The 19,393-nt window shown below is 34.4% G+C and overlaps 1 protein-coding gene across 1 annotated transcript in view; it reads left to right on the top strand.

Annotated features, from left to right (window-relative positions):
* The window catches only part of RYR3 (ryanodine receptor 3), a 191,404-nt gene that overhangs the window by 66,094 nt on the left and 105,917 nt on the right, over positions 1-19,393 (top strand). The window contains exons 19-32 of the mRNA XM_010007742.1: positions 1,541-1,733; positions 7,228-7,444; positions 7,656-7,760; positions 8,860-8,963; positions 9,394-9,477; positions 11,055-11,214; positions 11,618-11,765; positions 12,710-12,915; positions 13,521-13,695; positions 14,849-15,057; positions 16,129-16,313; positions 16,958-16,991; positions 17,321-17,481; positions 18,000-18,165. Of these exons, the coding sequence (XP_010006044.1) occupies positions 1,541-1,733; positions 7,228-7,444; positions 7,656-7,760; positions 8,860-8,963; positions 9,394-9,477; positions 11,055-11,214; positions 11,618-11,765; positions 12,710-12,915; positions 13,521-13,695; positions 14,849-15,057; positions 16,129-16,313; positions 16,958-16,991; positions 17,321-17,481; positions 18,000-18,165 (2,147 nt within the window). The remainder of the gene's footprint in view (positions 1-1,540; positions 1,734-7,227; positions 7,445-7,655; positions 7,761-8,859; positions 8,964-9,393; positions 9,478-11,054; positions 11,215-11,617; positions 11,766-12,709; positions 12,916-13,520; positions 13,696-14,848; positions 15,058-16,128; positions 16,314-16,957; positions 16,992-17,320; positions 17,482-17,999; positions 18,166-19,393) is intronic.

Raw genomic sequence — 19,393 nt, 5'->3', positions numbered from 1 at the left:
TGTGCTTTATTTATTGTACACTAACTATTCAAGGCATGTAGGCAAAATTATTAATTTCCACATATTGTAGTGTCGTGAAATGCTATATACAGTTAAGTACTCTTTAATTGCTCAGAATACTGTAAGGCTATGCAATTAAATGGTGTATTGTAAATACAGCATAGATAAATATGCTGAATTTTATTTTATGGCCTTAATTCTAACATTTTCTAATTTGAGCGTGTTTGTCTTTTCAATTATATTAACATTGTTCTATCATAGGATTTTGTATACAAAGTATCTCTGTGTGTGTATGCACACACATGTCATTTTAAAATTTTTTTTAAGCACTACTGGACAATTCTAAAATTATAGAAATAATGATTTTTAGAAGTATGCTGAGAGACATCTGTAATATACTGTATTAGAAATGGCTGAACAAATCCTTAATACAAAATTAAACACTATTGAACTTCATAAATACAGTGCTGAAAAGTCTCTTACATCTTATATCCTTCAGTAATGGAAAATTCAGACTTCTCAAACTGTCCTGAGCAGTTGACTTGACTTGTTCTTAAGAAGTTCTAAACACAATCATTTCAAATAGTGGCTATCTTCTTTACTAGACTTGTTTTACAGTTAAACTACAACGTTTTCAAGTAAATTATTTTGAAAGGAATTCTGCAAAGATAATTTTAGGCTAAAACTACAGACAGATCTGCAAGTGCAGCTGAAAAACTGCAGTTACCTGTAAATGTGTATAGTTAGTTTCCTTCAGATATATTTCTTCTATTTAATTCTTATTGTAATTGGTGAGTCCTGTGCACAGGTGTAAGGTTTCATCTTCCCAGGTAGGAAAAATAAAGCTCCCTCTGTCTAGTGTATGGCTGTACTTGATAAAGAAAACCTGGGCCATTAAATTCTTCATCTATTTTTGATAACTCAGTATACTATTCTGTCTCTTGATACTGTAAACCTGGATATTGATCATAATCAGAGCTCCAGTAGAATCACAAAATGGTTTGAGTTGGAAGAGAGCTTAAAGATCATCTTGTTCCAACCTCCCAACACCTCCCAGTAGACCAGGTTACTTAAAGCCAACTTGGCCTTGAACACTTCCAGGGAGGGACAGCCACAGCTTCTCTGGGCAACCTGTTCCAGTGTTTCATTACTGAATATTCATAAAGAATAAAGAAAAAAAATGATATATAAACATAGAGTTTTTTAAAGGGAAAATAATTTACTGTTTCTCAGTACTCGTGCAACAGGTTGCGGTATGAACTTGTGTAATTTCAGCTGAGCGTGTTCTGTCTTGCAAACAGGGTCAGAGGTCTCAAGTGATTTGTTCAGTTTATGCACTTTCCTGCCACATAGCAATTTAGTGAATGTTGACTCACTGTCTGTCTCTAAAAGCAGAACCGTTCACAAAATACATAAAAGCAAGACCATGTCTTCGTGACTATGAATGAAAAACTTGATGGTGATTTTGAGGAAATAATGTAACTGTTAAACCTATGAAAGTCTGCTGAAAGCTTCTGATTATTGAATATTTTTATCTTAGGTCGAGTACCCAGAGCTGTAGCATCCATCAATCAGCATTTGTTAGCATCTGATGATGTTGTTAGTTGCTGCTTGGACTTAGGTGTACCCAGCATTTCATTCCGCATTAATGGACAGCCTGTACAAGGAATGTTCGAGAATTTCAGTACAGAAGGATTTTTCTTCCCTGTTGTAAGCCTATCAGCAGGTGTAAAGTAAGTACAACTTAATTTTAGCTTTTAATTTGTTTTCTTTGCTGACTTGTCAGACAAAATATGAACCAAATGTGCATGTGATTGGTTCTATTTTGTTGACTTGATTCTGCCCAACCTGCAGCAAGGGCAAAGGCGAGAAAGTATTTGCTTATTAGTAATTTCCTTCAAGGGTGAAATGTGAGCCTGTTTGCAGTTTGACCAAGTTATAGTGTCTGAAAATTATTGTTTTATGGGTGAACAAGGGGAAATTGATTATGTCCCATTACAATTACCAGTGAAAAAAAGGCACATTAGAAACACAGCATGACATTCCACACAAACTAAAATTTTCACTGGTTTTCTCAGCAAGAAATAAAAAAACCTAAAACATCATCAAAACTGATACTATGATCATGGTGGGAAACACAACTGATGAGAAGCAATTTTGTAATCTTGTTACTATTATTGCCCATTTCTTACCTGTTTTGTAGCTAAAACACAAAGATTTGAACTTACTGTTTTCAGGTTTCTGTTGTTATTTTACTTGTAATTTATTCAGAAAATGTTTTGTGAATGTCAGCCCACTTAAGTGGCCAAAATATTTGTGTTAACATTACAAAGCAAACACAACAGCAAAAAATTAGTTCTTGCACACTCGTTATAACATGACGAATTATGGTTCAGTTCATCTTAAAACATTTTAAAAAAAAATCTAAAAAAAAATTGTTGTAATTATTAATTCTTCTTAGTTATTTTTATGTCATCCTAAAATTGTTGCCTGTCAGTAAAAGATTAAATGTCAGATGTTAGGAAGAATTCTTCAGAAAGAAAGGTTAGGTTCTTCAGTCTTTTGTAGGATGAGAATTATTTCCACATAAAACATGGAAAAGTTGTAAATATTTCTCACTATGAAAAAATGCTAACAGTCTAGATGTCAATAGCTGCCAGAAGATGCCAAATTTAGAAGAAATAATCAGGAGCATGGTAAGAGATACAAAGGAGAGTTTCTCTTGCATGTGTTAATTTTTGAGAAATGAAAGTTCTGTGTGGCCAGAATAGACAGCACATGGCTTTCATGTGAAAAAGAAAGCTCAGGTTAGAAATGGTTTGTATGTTTAGCAATTAAGAAGGAAGAAATCTTTGTTTCTCTGAATGGAGTAAATCAGATAACTAGTTCTCTGTGGGCTTTTCTTTCTGTGATGAGTACATAAATACTTTGAGCATCGCATGCGTAAGAGAGCCTTACAGGTGAGAATAATAAAAGAGGCCAAACAGCAAAGGAGGCCTGGGAAAGGGTTAATAAATATTTTCCATTTATTCTCTGGGAGTGACGCTACTGCAGCTACACTAATACAGGAACTTCTGAAAATATTACTTTTTTTCTGTAAGAAAACTGCCTAAATTGGTGTAATGATTTTTCTTCGTTCTTGTTTGGTGTAGTTTGTGCTTCTGAAAGAGCGTTTTCCTTTGTAGTTAGTAGTAGCTGATGGCAGTAGAAGGTTATATGCCATCTTCTGTATCCGTTAATGTCAGAGAAAAGTTTTTACATGGGCGTCCTGAGTTCATGAGTGAAGGAGTGTTCTGCACTGAGCACAAACTTTCATGTTATTATTTCTGCTGTTGCTTTGCTGGGTTTTGTCTGTTTCTGAATCTGGGTCATCAGTTTTTCCTCTCTAAAACTTGCTTGCTCACACTGTCTCTTATACTTTTCCTTATGCCTTTTCTCCCTATCTACCCATTTTTCCTCTTTCTACCAATGGTGCTATGAGCTCTGCTTGTAGTATTGCAACATGGCCAGTCAAATAATCAACAGAATTAAACCAGCAACTCTGGATTGAGAATTAATTTTCTTCTGTTTCTCTTTACTTCTATTCAGAATTATGTAACCTCTCATTAAATGCATAGGTAGATAAATTAAATATGACGTTAACTTTAGATGATCCATCCAACATGTTCTTAGGGAAGTCGGGGTTCTGGATGTGTTGACATGAAAAGTCATAGAATCATAGAATGCCAGGTTGGAAAGGACCTCAAGGATCATCTGGTACAACCTTTCCAAGTAGGAACATGGTTTAGATGAGATGGCTCAACACCATGTCAAGCCGAGTCTTAAAAGGGACCAGTGTCAGGAAATCCACCACTCCCTTTGGAGATTATTCCAATGTCTGCCTCTTCTCAGAGAGTTTTCTTCGGGTGTCCAATCAGGATCTCCTCAGGAGTAACTTGTACCCATTACATCTTGTATTTTCCATGTGAATCCTTGTAAAAAGGGAATCTCCCTCTTCTTGCTAGCCACCCTTTAGGTACTGGAACACAACAATATGGTGTTTCCTAAACTTTCTTTTGTCCAGGCTGAACAAACCCAGTTCTTTCAGCCTTTCCTCATATGGCAGGCTTCCCAATATTTTGATCATCCTTGTGCCCCTTCTCTGGACTCCCTCCAGCCTGTCTGTGTCTTTTTTGTATAGTGGGGACCAGTTATATTGCTTTATATTTTATTTGCAGGAGAGTTTTTTTTTAAGGTTAAGGTCAGAAAAAATTAAAACAAATTTTTGTAAATCAAAAGATCAGAACATTTATTTTAAAATGAGACAAAAAGTCACAGCTTCATGGAGTGTTCAGGTTTTTTAATGAGGGTGTGCAGCATTAGGTGAATGTAGCCTGTGTGGAGGTTTAGATACTGCAGTGAACAATAGGGAGAACACAGGCCTCTGAACATGTAAGAGCATCATAAAGGTCAGGTGAGAATGAATAATCTGCTACAACTCAGAGAAATTGACAAATTTGGCAGGAAGCAGGGAACTATTTAGTGGGGTGTGATCAGCAAGGGAAGAATTGCATCAGAAGTTTTAAAATTTTGATCCGTTCTGTGATTTTTGTCTATGTAGGTAGTTAGACTTCTCAGCCTTAGAATAAATTTAATCTCCTTTTTATTTTTAGAATATTTTGATCTGTGTGTCAATTTGCCATAAAGTAAGGTCTAAGCTCAAAGTTGTAATCTCTATATTTAGCTGCCTTGGAATCATTAAAATATTTTAAGAAATGTATTTTTAAAATGAAATTAGAAATGTTAAGCTTAATAGAATTAATTAATAGCAATATATTTCTTTTGGACATTGAACTACTTCAGATATTTGTGACTTGTGCTTATGTATATCCTGTTTAAGAAAACTTGGATGTCTTGATTTTTCTCTTCCTTTCTTATTATTGTCTATACTGACAATGAAATATGTTGATCTGGTAGTTCTGTTACTTCTAGAAGAATAAGTAAAAAGTGGTACAGGCTTCTTGTGATCACCCCATAACAACAAAAGTTTTTATTTTATGTAGCTGTTCACTGCTAGAGTTTGCCAATATGAGGAACAAAGTATGAAGTTTGGTGTGATGGCCATATGATTTGGCCTTCCAGTGTTTGAAGGAGGCCTACAGGAAAGCCGGGGAGGGACTTTTCACAAGGGCTTGTAGCAAGAGAACAAGGACTAAGGGATTAAAACTGGAGGAGGGGAGTTTTAGGTTAGACATTAGGAAGAAATTCTTTAGTGTGAAGGTGGTGAGACACAGGAACGGGCTGCCAAGGAACATTGTGAATGCCCCCTACCTGGAAGTGGTCAAGGGCAGGTTAGATCAGGCTCTGAGCAACCTGACCTAGTAGGAGGTGTTCCTGCCCATGGCAGGAGAGTTGGAAATAGATGATCTTTAAGGTCCTTTCCAGCCCACAACATTCTATGATTCTAAGTTGGATAGTTTTAGTCTTTCCTGTTTTTCCTGGTATACTGTTAAATTTATGTGACAAATACACATCTTAGGAGAAACAGGAGATTTCAGGGGTTTAGTTACCCTTCTGAAACTCATTTTCAGTTGTAGTATTTAGCCTATTTTTGTTTGCTTAATTTATGTATTATTCTTTTTGTGGGTTGTTCTTTTTTTCCCACGTGCCATCTGTCTCCATAAGTGGACTGAGAAGTGTCTTTGCAAATTTAAGTGGTATATAAATAGTTCCTATGGGATTATTTAGAGTAACTGTCCTATTTAAATTAGGTTTGTGTTTCAAATTCCTTTAAATGCATTTAAAATTTCACAATTTACAATCATTTGATTTTAAGTAAATAACTGCCATAAAGTAAGGTCTAAGCTCAAAGTTGTAATCTCTATATTTAGCTGCCTTGGAATCATTAAAATATTTTAAGAAATGTATTTTTAAAATGAAATTAGAAATGTTAAGCTTAATAGAATTAATTAATAGCAATATATTTCTTTTGGACATTGAACTACTTCAGATATTTGTGACTTGTGCTTATGTATATCCTGTTTAAGAAAACTTGGATGTCTTGATTTTTCTCTTCCTTTCTTATTATTGTCTATACTGACAATGAAATATGTTGATCTGGTAGTTCTGTTACTTCTAGAAGAATAAGTAAAAAGTGGTACAGGCTTCTTGTGATCACCCCATAACAACAAAAGTTTTTATTTTATGTAGCTGTTCACTGCTAGAGTTTGCCAATATGAGGAACAAAGTATGAAGTTTGGTGTGATGGCCATATGATTTGGCCTTCCAGTGTTTGAAGGAGGCCTACAGGAAAGCCGGGGAGGGACTTTTCACAAGGGCTTGTAGCAAGAGAACAAGGACTAAGGGATTAAAACTGGAGGAGGGGAGTTTTAGGTTAGACATTAGGAAGAAATTCTTTAGTGTGAAGGTGGTGAGACACAGGAACGGGCTGCCAAGGAACATTGTGAATGCCCCCTACCTGGAAGTGGTCAAGGGCAGGTTAGATCAGGCTCTGAGCAACCTGACCTAGTAGGAGGTGTTCCTGCCCATGGCAGGAGAGTTGGAAATAGATGATCTTTAAGGTCCTTTCCAGCCCACAACATTCTATGATTCTAAGTTGGATAGTTTTAGTCTTTCCTGTTTTTCCTGGTATACTGTTAAATTTATGTGACAAATACACATCTTAGGAGAAACAGGAGATTTCAGGGGTTTAGTTACCCTTCTGAAACTCATTTTCAGTTGTAGTATTTAGCCTATTTTTGTTTGCTTAATTTATGTATTATTCTTTTTGTGGGTTGTTCTTTTTTTCCCACGTGCCATCTGTCTCCATAAGTGGACTGAGAAGTGTCTTTGCAAATTTAAGTGGTATATAAATAGTTCCTATGGGATTATTTAGAGTAACTGTCCTATTTAAATTAGGTTTGTGTTTCAAATTCCTTTAAATGCATTTAAAATTTCACAATTTACAATCATTTGATTTTAAGTAAATAACCTTATTAAAAAAAAAAAAAATATATATATTTTTATATACTGCATTGAATAATTAGGTTTGCTTTGGCCAAAACAAATCTTAAAAAAAATAGTGGGTAGGTGATGGTGTTAATTGTATTATCTGCTCTGAATGCTTGGTAAAACTCTGGTGTTTTTTCAAAACATGAAATACACCTGCAATTTTGTAAATGCTATCCAAATAAATGTTTACATTCAAGACTAATCAATTGTATAATTTCTTCATTTAAAATTGTACAGAGTCCGTTTCTTATTGGGTGGGCGTCACGGAGAGTTTAAATTTCTGCCTCCTACTGGTTATGCTCCCTGTTACGAAGCATTGCTCCCAAAAGAGAAGATGAAACTGGAACCAGTGAAAGAATATAAAAGAGACACTGATGGAGTGAGGGATTTGTTGGGTACAACACAATTCCTCTCCCAGGCTTCCTTTATCCCTTGTCCGATAGACACCAGTCAGGTATGTTACGAATGCAATAATGGGATTGTAAAATATGTCTTAATAAAATTTAAATTAACAATACAAAAAACTAAGCTATATTGCCCCCTTTTGTAGCAATTAATAATTTGTGTCTTGTGATGTATTTCACTGAACTAGATGATCTTGCAACTATGAGGTGTGGTAATTGGAATATTTTCTTATTTGTGAAATTACTATGGTCTTTTCTTAGGTTTCTCTTCCTTTTCATCTTGAAAAGATCAGGGACAAACTAGCTGAAAATATCCATGAACTATGGGGAATGAATAAAATAGAACTGGGATGGACATATGGCAAGGTATGTATTGAATGATGTCTGAGTACAGTTATGTATACTAGGTTAAGTCACCCAGCAGAAAACCTGGACTTGAAAGTTGAATGGAGTACTTAGTGGTGGTTAATGTTTCTTGGGACTTCTCCCTATTGGCCTGTTGTTACCTCTGCTACTCCTGAGGACTAGGCTGAGGATAAGCTTGTATATTTTAGTTGTGTTACTTCATTAAATTAATTTATACTTCAGCTCATGGAGCTTCTCTTCTCTTCCTGATTGCCCTTCTTGGCTGGGGAGGTGTCACTGGGAGAGAGAGCAAATGCCTTGAATTTAGATTGTTTTATATTGTTTCTTTTCAAATTCAGATATACAAAGGCAGTCCTCCATGTGCCCATCGCAACTGTATCTTACCTCAAAAGAATCTTTTTCCTTCTCTTCTGTTTTTAATTATGAACTTGATTTACCTTCCCCCCCCTCCCCCCCTCCCCTGCACCCCAGTAACTCTGCCATACTATCTGCTAAAATGTGATTGCTTTTGAAGTTCTGAGTTTACTAACCTTTTAATATTTCTGAGCTTTGGCAACTGAAAAATGTTTTTATATGAGAAATGTCATGACTCTTAGTTGTCATCAAGATAGAAGCACTTGGCATTGACTGAAAGAGCCTGTTTAATTAAGAGTCAGAAAAGTATTCAAAGACATGCCAATTTCAGAATGTTCTGCTTTCTTATTCCAATAAAATTTGGAAAACATTGCCAAATGCTTCTTTGAGCTTTTTTAATCTGAATGGGTACAATAGACCATATTGTGCTTTGTTAAGCACACATTGCTTAGGTATTCATCAGAAATATTCATTAAATTTACAGGCTTGCTTTCTTGTGTTTCATGCATTTATGCAGAACATATAGCTGTGTTTTTTCTGATTTTGTTGGGTGTGGAGGACTGCTTATGGTGTGCATTCTAAATGAATAATGGAAAAGTTCATTCATATAATCATTGAGCAAAGCTAAATTGTATTGTTTAAAATGTATTCATTATTTAAAAAAAAACTGAACTGATTCTTTAACTCTGATTCTGGCTTGAATTTGGTATCAGGAAAAGTACTCTTTTTTGTTGCTTTGTTACAGATACGGGATGATAATAAAAGGCATCATCCTTGTCTAGTGGAGTTCTCAAAATTGCCTGAGACAGAGAAGAATTATAATCTACAAATGTCAACTGAAACCCTCAAGTGAGCTTGAAATTTAAAAGAAAATGAAGTTTATGTTTATAATTTTTGTTCAAGCATTCGTGTAAGATATAAAAATGTTATAATATCTCATTCAAGTATGTTCTACTAACTTTGCTGGAAGTTCCAGGAACACATTTAGAAAATCCGGTGTTTGCAGAGATACAAAATAAAAAACAACACCAAGCTGGTTTTAATAAAGCAAAGATTTCAAAACACAGTTTTATACCTTTTTGACTTTTAAGGCTTTATTTCTTTATTTATTTAAGAAGTTTAAAATATTTTGGTTTTTAAATTTCATTATTTTTTATTACTTCACTGGTTTTTAAAGATCCGTAGTTTTGCGTATTTATATTAAAACCAAAACAAATTTATAAGATGGATCAGTGCTATAATCTTGTGTTTCACTACTGCCATTTTTTTTTGTTGGCAGAACCCTTTTGGCCCTTGGTTGTCACATTGTTCATGCTCATCCAGCAGCTGAGGAAGATCTTAAAAAAGTCAAACTTCCTAAAAAGTATGTACCTTGTGATAACTATTATATATTTTTTATATATTATTTGTAACTACAGGGTATTAATAAAAATATTGTAAGGTAATTAAAAGAAAAAAAAGTATATAGCTAATATGGACTTACAGAGCACATGGCTGGTCCTTTACCTTGACTGTTGATTGACTGTGAATACTGCTGCTATACCTAACGCTGTGGAGTGATTTGCAGAGACCCTAAAAGTCACATACTTATACCATATGCAATTCTATCTGTGTCACATGATCTCAGAATAGATACTCCCAAGTTAAAAGCAACATTTCAGTGCATTTCTATCACATAACAAAGAACAGTATACATATATGATGCTAAATTGATCTATTTGAAAGAGGGTATACCATTTTCCCTTAACTCCTGTTTCAATTCGTACATCTCTTTTTGTCCCCTCCAAGAAAAGATTTCTTCAACATATGCACATTTCCAGAGGCATGATTAGTGCTTGGTTTTCCCTTAAAGTAGAGAAAAAAATTAAAGTAGAGAAAAAAAATTGAAAATTACTATCCTTATAATGTTGCACATTTGTAGGAAGTGCCTACATGTATATTATTCCATAACACACAATTGGGTTTTTGTTTTAATTTTTATTTGGTAGATAAACTATGGCAGTCAGAGCTATAATAGTTGAATGATCTTTGTATTTAGATATCTTTAAGCCATCAGTAACAATCGCCTCCAAAGTAGAAAAGATTAGTCAAGGCTTACATCTATACTTTAGCCTTTTCTGTGGGGATTCTGTAGTCACAGAATCGCTGAATTATTGAAGCTGGAAAAGACCTCTGAGATGATCAAGTGCAACCTATGACCTAACACCACTGCTAGACTATGGCATTAAGTGCCACATCCATTCTTTCCTTAAATACCTCCAGGGATGGTGACTCTTTTTTCCCTGGGCAGTCCATTTCAATGTCTGATCACCCCCTCTGTGAGAAAGTGCTTCCTAATATCCAACTTAAATCTCCCCTGGCACAGCTTCAGGCCATGCCTTCTCGCCCTGTCACTAGCTGCCCAGGAGAAGTCCTCCTGAGACACATTAAAGCCTCATCCTGCAGCAAAACTTGAAGACAGAAACAGTGATTCAGATACTTGTCATTTCACATAAGTTCATCAACCCTCAAGATATCTTTTTACTGAAACAGCTTTATCCATGAGAAACAAAGTTAGGGTTTTAAAGAGAGCAGCAAATACGATAGGGGAGATGGTAATCTTTTTCCCATTGATAGCATTAATTTAAAAAAGGAAAAAATAAGCCTTCCCAAGGTACGTACTGTAGGCAGTCTATCACAATACTGTTTTGGTACTGCTGTCTTCAATAACAGAACAAATCAATCTTAGGTATGTGGAAATGGAGACTTTTTGCTAGAATAAAAGTTATATCCTAGTCAATGACCAAATGCAATGCAGGATTTTTGCAAAGAAGTGGGGTAGTAGAGGATTGAAAAGAGAAAAAAAAAAAAGGTGAATGCTGTCTTGTGAACATCATGTAGAAACTTTAAATACAGTCAATGGAGTGTCTTGAGTCTTTGTTTTCCTTTGTCTACTTGTAGTTATATGATGTCAAATGGATATAAACCTGCCCCTCTTGACCTTTCTGAAGTGAAATTGGTGCCTTCTCAAGAATTTCTAGTTGACAAACTAGCAGAAAATGCACATAATGTCTGGGCAAAAGACAGAATAAAGCAAGGATGGACCTATGGCATTCAGCAGGTAGGGACTTATTTAGATGCATTTGGAATAAGTAAAGAATGTGAGATTTTATTTTCTAGAACATCAATTGGGAGTGTTAAATATGAGGATAAATACTCAACATTGTGTACTGTCTGGAAAAGTTAGAGAGGGTGGAGAGCAGAAAAAGAAACCTTACACATATAAGTCTGAGTAGATTGTCAGACCTGCATAGCTCCATCCTTCTCTTTCATCCTTCTCTTTAGGTTTTGAATATTACTAACAATTGAACTTGCATTCATAGAACTGTAGTTCATCAGTATTGTTTCTCTCCTGTAATCTTAACATTCTTTCAGGTTACATTCTGTATCATTATATAAAATCTTTGTGATGTTTAAGCATAGTTTCTTGTTGATTTTGTTTGTTTGTTTTATAACCCTTTCAGGATCTTAAGAATAAACGTAATCCTCGGTTAGTGCCATATGCATTACTAGATGAACGTACTAAAAAATCAAACAGAGATAGCCTTCGTGAAGCTGTTAGAACATTTGCAGGCTATGGTTATAGTATTGAGCCACCCGACCAAGAGATAGGTATGTACTTTCAGTAAGAATCATGGCTTTTTTCCCCTTAATGCTGAGAAGAAAACATAAACCACTGAAACAGACAGGGAAAGCATATTAATTTATAGTAATGTATTTTTGCAGTGAACTTTAATGAACAGTACAAATATACTTTGCAAATTACTTATATATTACTTAAATATATACATTATTGTAGTTAATGGTATGAAAATTCTAGCTTCTGTGTGGTTTTTTAGATTGGAAGAAAAATAGAGTGTGAGTGGACAAACCAGTATTCATTTGAAATTAATAAAATAATAAAAGAAAGAAAATAGTAGGAGATTATTTTAAAATATTTTTGCTAAATGGTATGCAGAGTAGGTTTGACTACTTCAGGTCAAACTCAGTTCTTAAGAAGTAGTCTAAGTTGTGTACCAAGTTCAGTATTTTTTAGTCAAAATCAGGAGCAGAAATTTGATTAGAAGTTTTTCTGTATATTTTCGCTATAGCACTGTAATTTTTTGATAAAAATCTAAACCAATCCAAAACTTACTTGGTAAGTTTTTAAAATGTTCTAAATGTCTTGACTTGTGTGTGAAGATATTTTGCCATATTGTAGTACTGCATTGCCTTGGATTGTATTGCATGTATTAATCTTAAAGTTCTGAGGCTTCTTCTAGTCAGTTTTTTGTTTAGGGCTCTGCACTGAGTGAAAATTAGAAATATTCTGATTCTAAATAGCAGAGAATCACTCATCCTGAATAGAATTAGAATGTGGTAACTGTATAATCTGTATACTGATTAGTGTTCCACTTTTTAAAACATTTTCTATTAAGTTTCTTAAACGTGCAATGGCAGGTAATGGCTGTTTTCAGAGATAAAACACCAGGAACAGATTAAATGCTAAACAGTTACATTTATAGTTTCATCTAATTATAAAAGGTGTTGATTTTTTTGTCTGTTTATTTTCACAGCTGACCAAACAGTAGAGAAAGTCAGTATTGACAAGATACGCTTTTTCAGAGCAGAGCAGTCTTATGCAGTGAAGTCTGGAAAGTGGTACTTTGAATTTGAAGCCGTGACAGGTGGAGATATGCGTGTTGGCTGGGCCAGGCCAGGCTGTCGACCTGACATAGAGTTGGGATCTGATGACCAAGCATTTGTATTTGAAGGAAGCAAAGTCAGTATATCTTTGTCTTTTTCAACCTATGAACAGGCTAGGCGAACAACTACAGTGTGGGTTTCCTCTGTATACTCCATATCAACTACTGGTATATTTTTGATTCATACAAAGATATCTCTGAGTTGTGTTTATCATGATAGATAGTATCTGCATTCCAGTTCTGGTCACTGAAATTCTGCTAACAAAGTCGTGTTCATTTATATCTATCTTTCTAGGCTATGCACGGCTGAGTAAAGAAGTCTGTTGTAAACATAAAAAAAAATTACAACATTTGCTTCCCCCCTTTTTTTTTCTTAATAAAAAAATGAAACAAAGTTTCTTCAATGACTGAAACAGAGAACCACAGTTCTGTTTTCACTTTTCTGTACTCTCTGCTTTCTGCACATTCTCTTCCCAAACTTGATGTCCAAAGGAAGGGAAGGATGATAATGATAATGCATGTGAGAAGTGGAATCCAGTCATCTGTGGTAATCATCTAGGTTCTAAATTACTGTTTGCATATTACAGAAGTTAAGATGCCTTAGTTTCTCTGTGACATAATTGAGATGATAATAAATTACATGAAAGCCATGAATAATTCACCTGTTTTTTTGTTTGTTTAGGGCCAGCGTTGGCATCAAGGCAGTGGATTCTTTGGACGAAGTTGGCAACCAGGAGATGTGGTCGGTTGTATGATAAACTTGGATGACAAATCAATTATCTTTACTCTGAATGGAGAGTTGCTTATAACCAGTAAAGGTTCAGAGCTTGCATTTGCTGACTTTGGAATAGAAACTGGTAATTTTCTTTCTATAGTTACATGGTTATGGAAGACAAAGCAAAACAAAACCGAGAAAAATTAGTCTGTGATATTGGCTTAGTGAGCTGAGAAATTGTATTTCACTGATGTGACCCTTCAGACTGTGCTTCACATTCACTTCATAAGGATTTATTTTAGCAGCTTTTATAAGCACAGATTGATTTATTATTAGTTGTTTTTTTTTTCCTTAGTTTTGTTTTATATTTTAGTTGACATATTCTTTGGAAGCTTACCACCCCAACCAGTAATAGCTAAATGCTCATTAACATTTGCCTGAAGACATTGCAATTGCTTACTGTCCCTCTTTGGTCTGACCACTGATAGTTTTTCTAAAGGTAGGGAATGAGGGCCTGACTTAACAGAGCTTTTCTGAAGGCTTAAAGTTGAAGTGTAGGAGAGAAATTTTCTCCTTTAGAGGTTGAACTGTTGGCTTTTCCCGGTATTTTATTCCAAGGTCTGTTTCTTGAGAGATGGAAAAATAATTCAACAGTCTTTCATCCACTGGTGGATACAGGTGTATGGAGACCAAAACAATGTTCAGCAATAAGAAATGCCAGCATTTAAGAAGTTTGTCTTTGACCATCATGAATGATGGAGGGATGAAGGTTGGCAACAAATTCATAGCTACTGATGACAAAGCAGATTTTAAACAGGTTTACTGAGATACTCATCTTGGGTCTTTTGAAACTTCACTGCCCTCAGAAAGCATACTTAAGATTTGTTAATAATTGTAGTAGTAAAAAGGTAGGACCAGATGATCCTTGATGTCACTTCCAACCTTGAATTCTATGATTCTATGATTGATATTGCCAAGGTTGTCTTCTGGTGTCCAACTACATAGTATGAAGTCATGTTATTAGTCTAAAAATGAAGGCAACAGATTTTTCTAATAAATTAATGACTGACTTGACCAAATCTTAGTTTTTCAAATTTGATTGTCTACAGAACTAACTCTTGACAGTTTTTTGTTACACAAATCTACTACTCCTTACTAGTAACAATTTTTTAATTGGTTTAATGTTTAAATAAGTGGGATAAAGTGTATAATGTCCATCAGATGAATCCAAACTAGAATGTTTGTGTTCTCCAAATCAATTACTATTGGGGTTTTTTTTGTTATTGTTTTCTTAGGTTTTGTTCCAATTTGTTCACTGGGTCTATCTCAGATTGGTCGTATGAACCTTGGAATGGACGCCAGTACATTCAAGTATTACACAATGTGTGGACTTCAGGAAGGTTTTGAACCTTTTGCTGTCAACATGAACCGAGATGTTGCTATGTGGTTTAGTAAACGCTTACCAACATTTGTCAATGTGCCAAAAAATCATCCTCACATTGAGGTAACATTACATGTTAGGGAGACACCTATTTATCAACTGTTAGTTTAGCAAACTGAGACATTAAACCCTTACTAATACTTACTATCATCAGATAGTTTGTCAGATAAATCTATTAGTAATTCTTAGATAATTCCAGATGATCTTATCTATCTCCAACTTCATTTATGGTAGTATTAATATTCATATGTATTACCTGTCAGTTCTATTATATCTTACTAATTCATGTTGTTGTCATTAGATACTTGAAAAGTGTCACTTGTGATTTCTTAGAACCATTTTTTATGTTCATGCAGGCACTTTCATTTTTTTTAAACCTTCTCTAAGATTTTCTTAAATATCTAAAACTTGTTCAGCTGAATTCAGCATCACACAAGGTAATGGAAGCATGAGCTAAACACAGACTGCTCTAATTCACTTTACTAACCTGAGGGACATTTTAAATGTACCTGTGGTGTCGCTGAGTTTTTTTACTATAATCACTAAGTTATTTACTCTAATTTAAGTGTTAAGTCAATTATTCTCTATTACTTGTCTTTGAACTTTCCATTTTTAAGCAAAATTCGCTATACTGAAATCCAGCTAAATTATTTGAGCATTTTTTAAAGTTTATTGGGGTCATTTCAGCTGCATTCCTGTCTTTAAAAGTTTTGGATATGTTCCTAACACTGAGTTTACAAACAAAAGATTTTCAGCACAAAAATAATAACAGACTCAGACTTCATGATGATCATCAGAAGAATTGTAATTTATATTTCTTATTGTGGTAAAAAACTACTGAGTCTTGTGAAGCAACTTTTCAATGATTTGTGCACACAAGTACACAGCATAAATGCTGTATGAAACAACTTGAAAATATTGACTGTAACCAGGTTACACTGCATCTGTTGTATCCCTTGCCCTTCAGGCTAGATTTCCTGGCAGAGAAGAAAGTTGAATAGTTACGAAATTAGTTCATTTTCAGAAATTTAAGTTGACTTTTTTGTTATCTTATCCTCTAGTTGATTAATGAAAGATTTTTTCAGCATTTTACTTGTAATATAATTATTTTTATATTATTTCTATTATTTTTAGATATGGAGAATTGATGGAACCATTGACAATCCACCTCGGTTAAAAGTTACTCACAAAACATTTGGCACACAGAACAGCAATTCAGACATGATATATTGTCGTCTGAGTATGCCCATTGAGTTCCACTCATCATTCAACTTCAGCATGGGTGTGGAAAATGCCTCATCTGATGTTTTCCAAAGACGGTTAGGCTTGGTTTCAGTTATCTTATTTCATGTTCTCAATACAAATATAGTGTGTTCTGTTACTATATACTCAAGATTTCATACATGTTTTTGAACTAAGCACATGTGAATGTAGGATGCATATTACTGAGATTTTTTGTTCTTGAAGATTTTAATAAATTTATAACACAACTTTGCTGCTGATTGTTGAATCAGGATACAAGAGAAATATTTCTGAAGAGATGCATCACAAGCAATGCATATAATTATACATAGCTAAGCAGCTACCATCTTTCCAAAATTATTTGGATTTGCAAAGCTCTTCAGGCAGGCTGGAAAATCAGCTTCAAGTCTTTTGCCCACTGGATTGATGCTCATCTACATGATTGTTCAATAGCTTCTTGTCACTGGAAAAATGACTAATCCATGCAAAGCAAAAAAGATAGTGAGAAGATTTTCAGATACCAGATTCTACTGAGTTCAGCACCTTCCAGCATTGCCTTCATCTTTAGTTAATTGTTGTAAATCTGTATGACCCCCACCTTTCCTCCTGCCTTACCTGCCATTAATTATTTTCAGTCTATATTTGTATCCTGTGAGGTCTTTGCTAACTTAATTTGCTCACATTTTTTTCTTTTCTTTTAATTCTGTTCCTTTATTTTTAGAAAGCACAGCCAAGAAATTGCTGCTTCTACTACAGTAAGTAAAGATGTTGAGATGCTTAGTTCTTACCTTTTGTAGTAGATTTAGTTGTGGTAGCATGCTCATTAGAAACGGATCTGTTAAAAGAAACCTTTTAATCATTTGCTATCACATATGTCTGTATAAATAGTTACGTCCTCGTTATCTTAAACCACTAGTCTGTTTTTGGTTTTTTGTTTGTTTGTTTGTTTTTTAAAATATATGAGCATTTTATATTACTTAGATAATTTTTGGTATTAAAGTCTGTTAAGTGAGAGGTGTTTGAAATTATTACTTGAATATTAATTTAGATTTCTATTACTAATATGTTCTTTTCTTCTTTTCAGTATTTTTATTCACTACGGATATTTGCTGGCCAAGACCCATCTTCTGTCTGGGTTGGCTGGGTAACACCAGACTATCATTTTTACAGTGAGGATTTTGACCTAAATAAAAATTGTACAGTGACTGTTACTTTAGGTGATGAGAGAGGCAGGGTTCATGAAAGGTATGGATTTGTCTATCACTTTATTCTCATAGTGGTGTTCAACAATCAATTATCCCCAAGCTTGGTATTTTAAATATTAACTTAATAACAAAATTTATTATGGAGTGGAAGTGTTCTGTGTTCATTTCTATATTAGTGTATTTTACATAAATTTCTTAAAGTGAGTGTATTCATCATAAACATTCTGTATGAAAGATAGTTTTGTCATATTTTTTCTAATGATATTTGGTCACTGTGGATGAACCTGTTATTTGTTACATGAGCACACAGAAATATGTAGAACTGTTTTATATTTATAAAGAAAGAAAAAAATAAATGTGCATTTAGTCTGATCCCTTACCCACAATGCTTACACTATTTAAAAAAAGAGGGGGTTGTTAATGTGAAAACAGCTAATAACATCACAAGCACAGTTGAGGATCTCTAACTTTTAGTCTACCAAAAAGTAAATATTTGCTGTATACTTGGTCAAGTTCAGTGTACCCTATGATTTGTTGTATTTGCTCTTGTTCTTTCAGTGTGAAGCGGAGCAATTGCTATATGGTTTGGGGAGGAGATGTAATTGCCAGTTCCCAGAGATCAGGTCGCAGTAACGTTGATTTAGAAATTGGATGCTTTGTTGACCTGGCTACTGGAATGTTGTCATTCACAGCCAATGGAAAAGAGCTTGGCACTTGTTATCAGGTATTATTAGATTTTCAGGAAACTGTCTAGTAAGCTGCAAATTTTGATGCTATTATAAAATTATTCTTTCTTGTTCAGAAATCTAACCAAACAGTATTCATGTGATAATCACCTGTTTTTCTGTCATTCTCTTTTATCCCTCTTTTTCTGTCTCTTTTTTAAAGCTGTGTTTTTCCAACTTTTTTCAGATGTTGAGAAAGGACTATCAGTATATACTTTCAGAATAGTTTTTTACCTCTCAGTTCTTGTGGTTTAGAATCTTGATTTATAGTGTTACTCTCTCTTTAAAATATTTTTGTCAACTAAATCTGTTACATGATATAGGGGAAATAATTATTTAAATTAGCAAAATCAGACCAGATATAATTGGACTTTTTTGTTTGGATTGAGAAAATAAATTTGGTTTATCTTCAGCAAGGTTTGTGTTTTCTGCAAATAGGTATGATTTGGAGGTCTTGTGATTTGATAAGTTTCAAAACCCAAAATTCAAATATGAATTAGTGTGCAAAGCAAACCCTAAATGCTATTAGTGTTCTCAAAACATGGAGTCATTATGCAAATATATTTCTAGTTGACAAAAGTTTTCAGCACCAGATAGATGAGGTTTGCTTTTTATAAGATCAGTTATCCATAGCAGAGGATGCACCATGGATGATGTTAAGCAGTGAAAGGAACAATGCACCACAATGTCAAATGAAACACCTAACACAGATAAAGTTTGAATTTTATTCAACTAAATTTATTGGAACTTTGTATATTGACTCCATTGAAAATGTATGTGGCAGGGCTGCACACAGCCTATAAAAGGGAGTGAGAGAGGAGCTAACAGCTGTGATTCTGTAAGACTGGTCAGACTTCAGTGCTAGGAGGATATCACATGTCAAGATCCTGTGAGAAGAAAACTGGAAATGAAAGTGCTTAAGCCTCCTGCTTTGCTTGTGTTGGTTTTTTTTAGCTAGATACAAATCAAGATGACAGCTTCTGAACAATACCATGGAGGTCTGGTTTTTTTGGTTGTTTTTATTTGTTTCACAGAGCGGCTTTTACCTGTTTTTCTAATTTTGCAAAGGAAGGAAAATGCAGATGTAGAAGGTGCTTAGTACTGCTTTTAGTGGAAAAACACTTGCGTTTTTTTTTCTAGACTTGCAATTAATATCACCACATTCTTTGTACTACATTCAAAATAATCTCAGAAAATACAGTTGTTTCTCTTCTGCTGCCTCTCTTT

Source organism: Chaetura pelagica, unplaced genomic scaffold (genome assembly GCF_000747805.2).
Source record: "Chaetura pelagica isolate M959 unplaced genomic scaffold, ChaPel_1.0 scaffold70, whole genome shotgun sequence".
In the NCBI taxonomy this organism is placed as follows: Eukaryota; Metazoa; Chordata; class Aves; order Apodiformes; family Apodidae; genus Chaetura; species Chaetura pelagica.
Note: the sequence above shows the minus strand (reverse complement) of the source record. Positions and strands in the feature narration are given on the sequence as shown.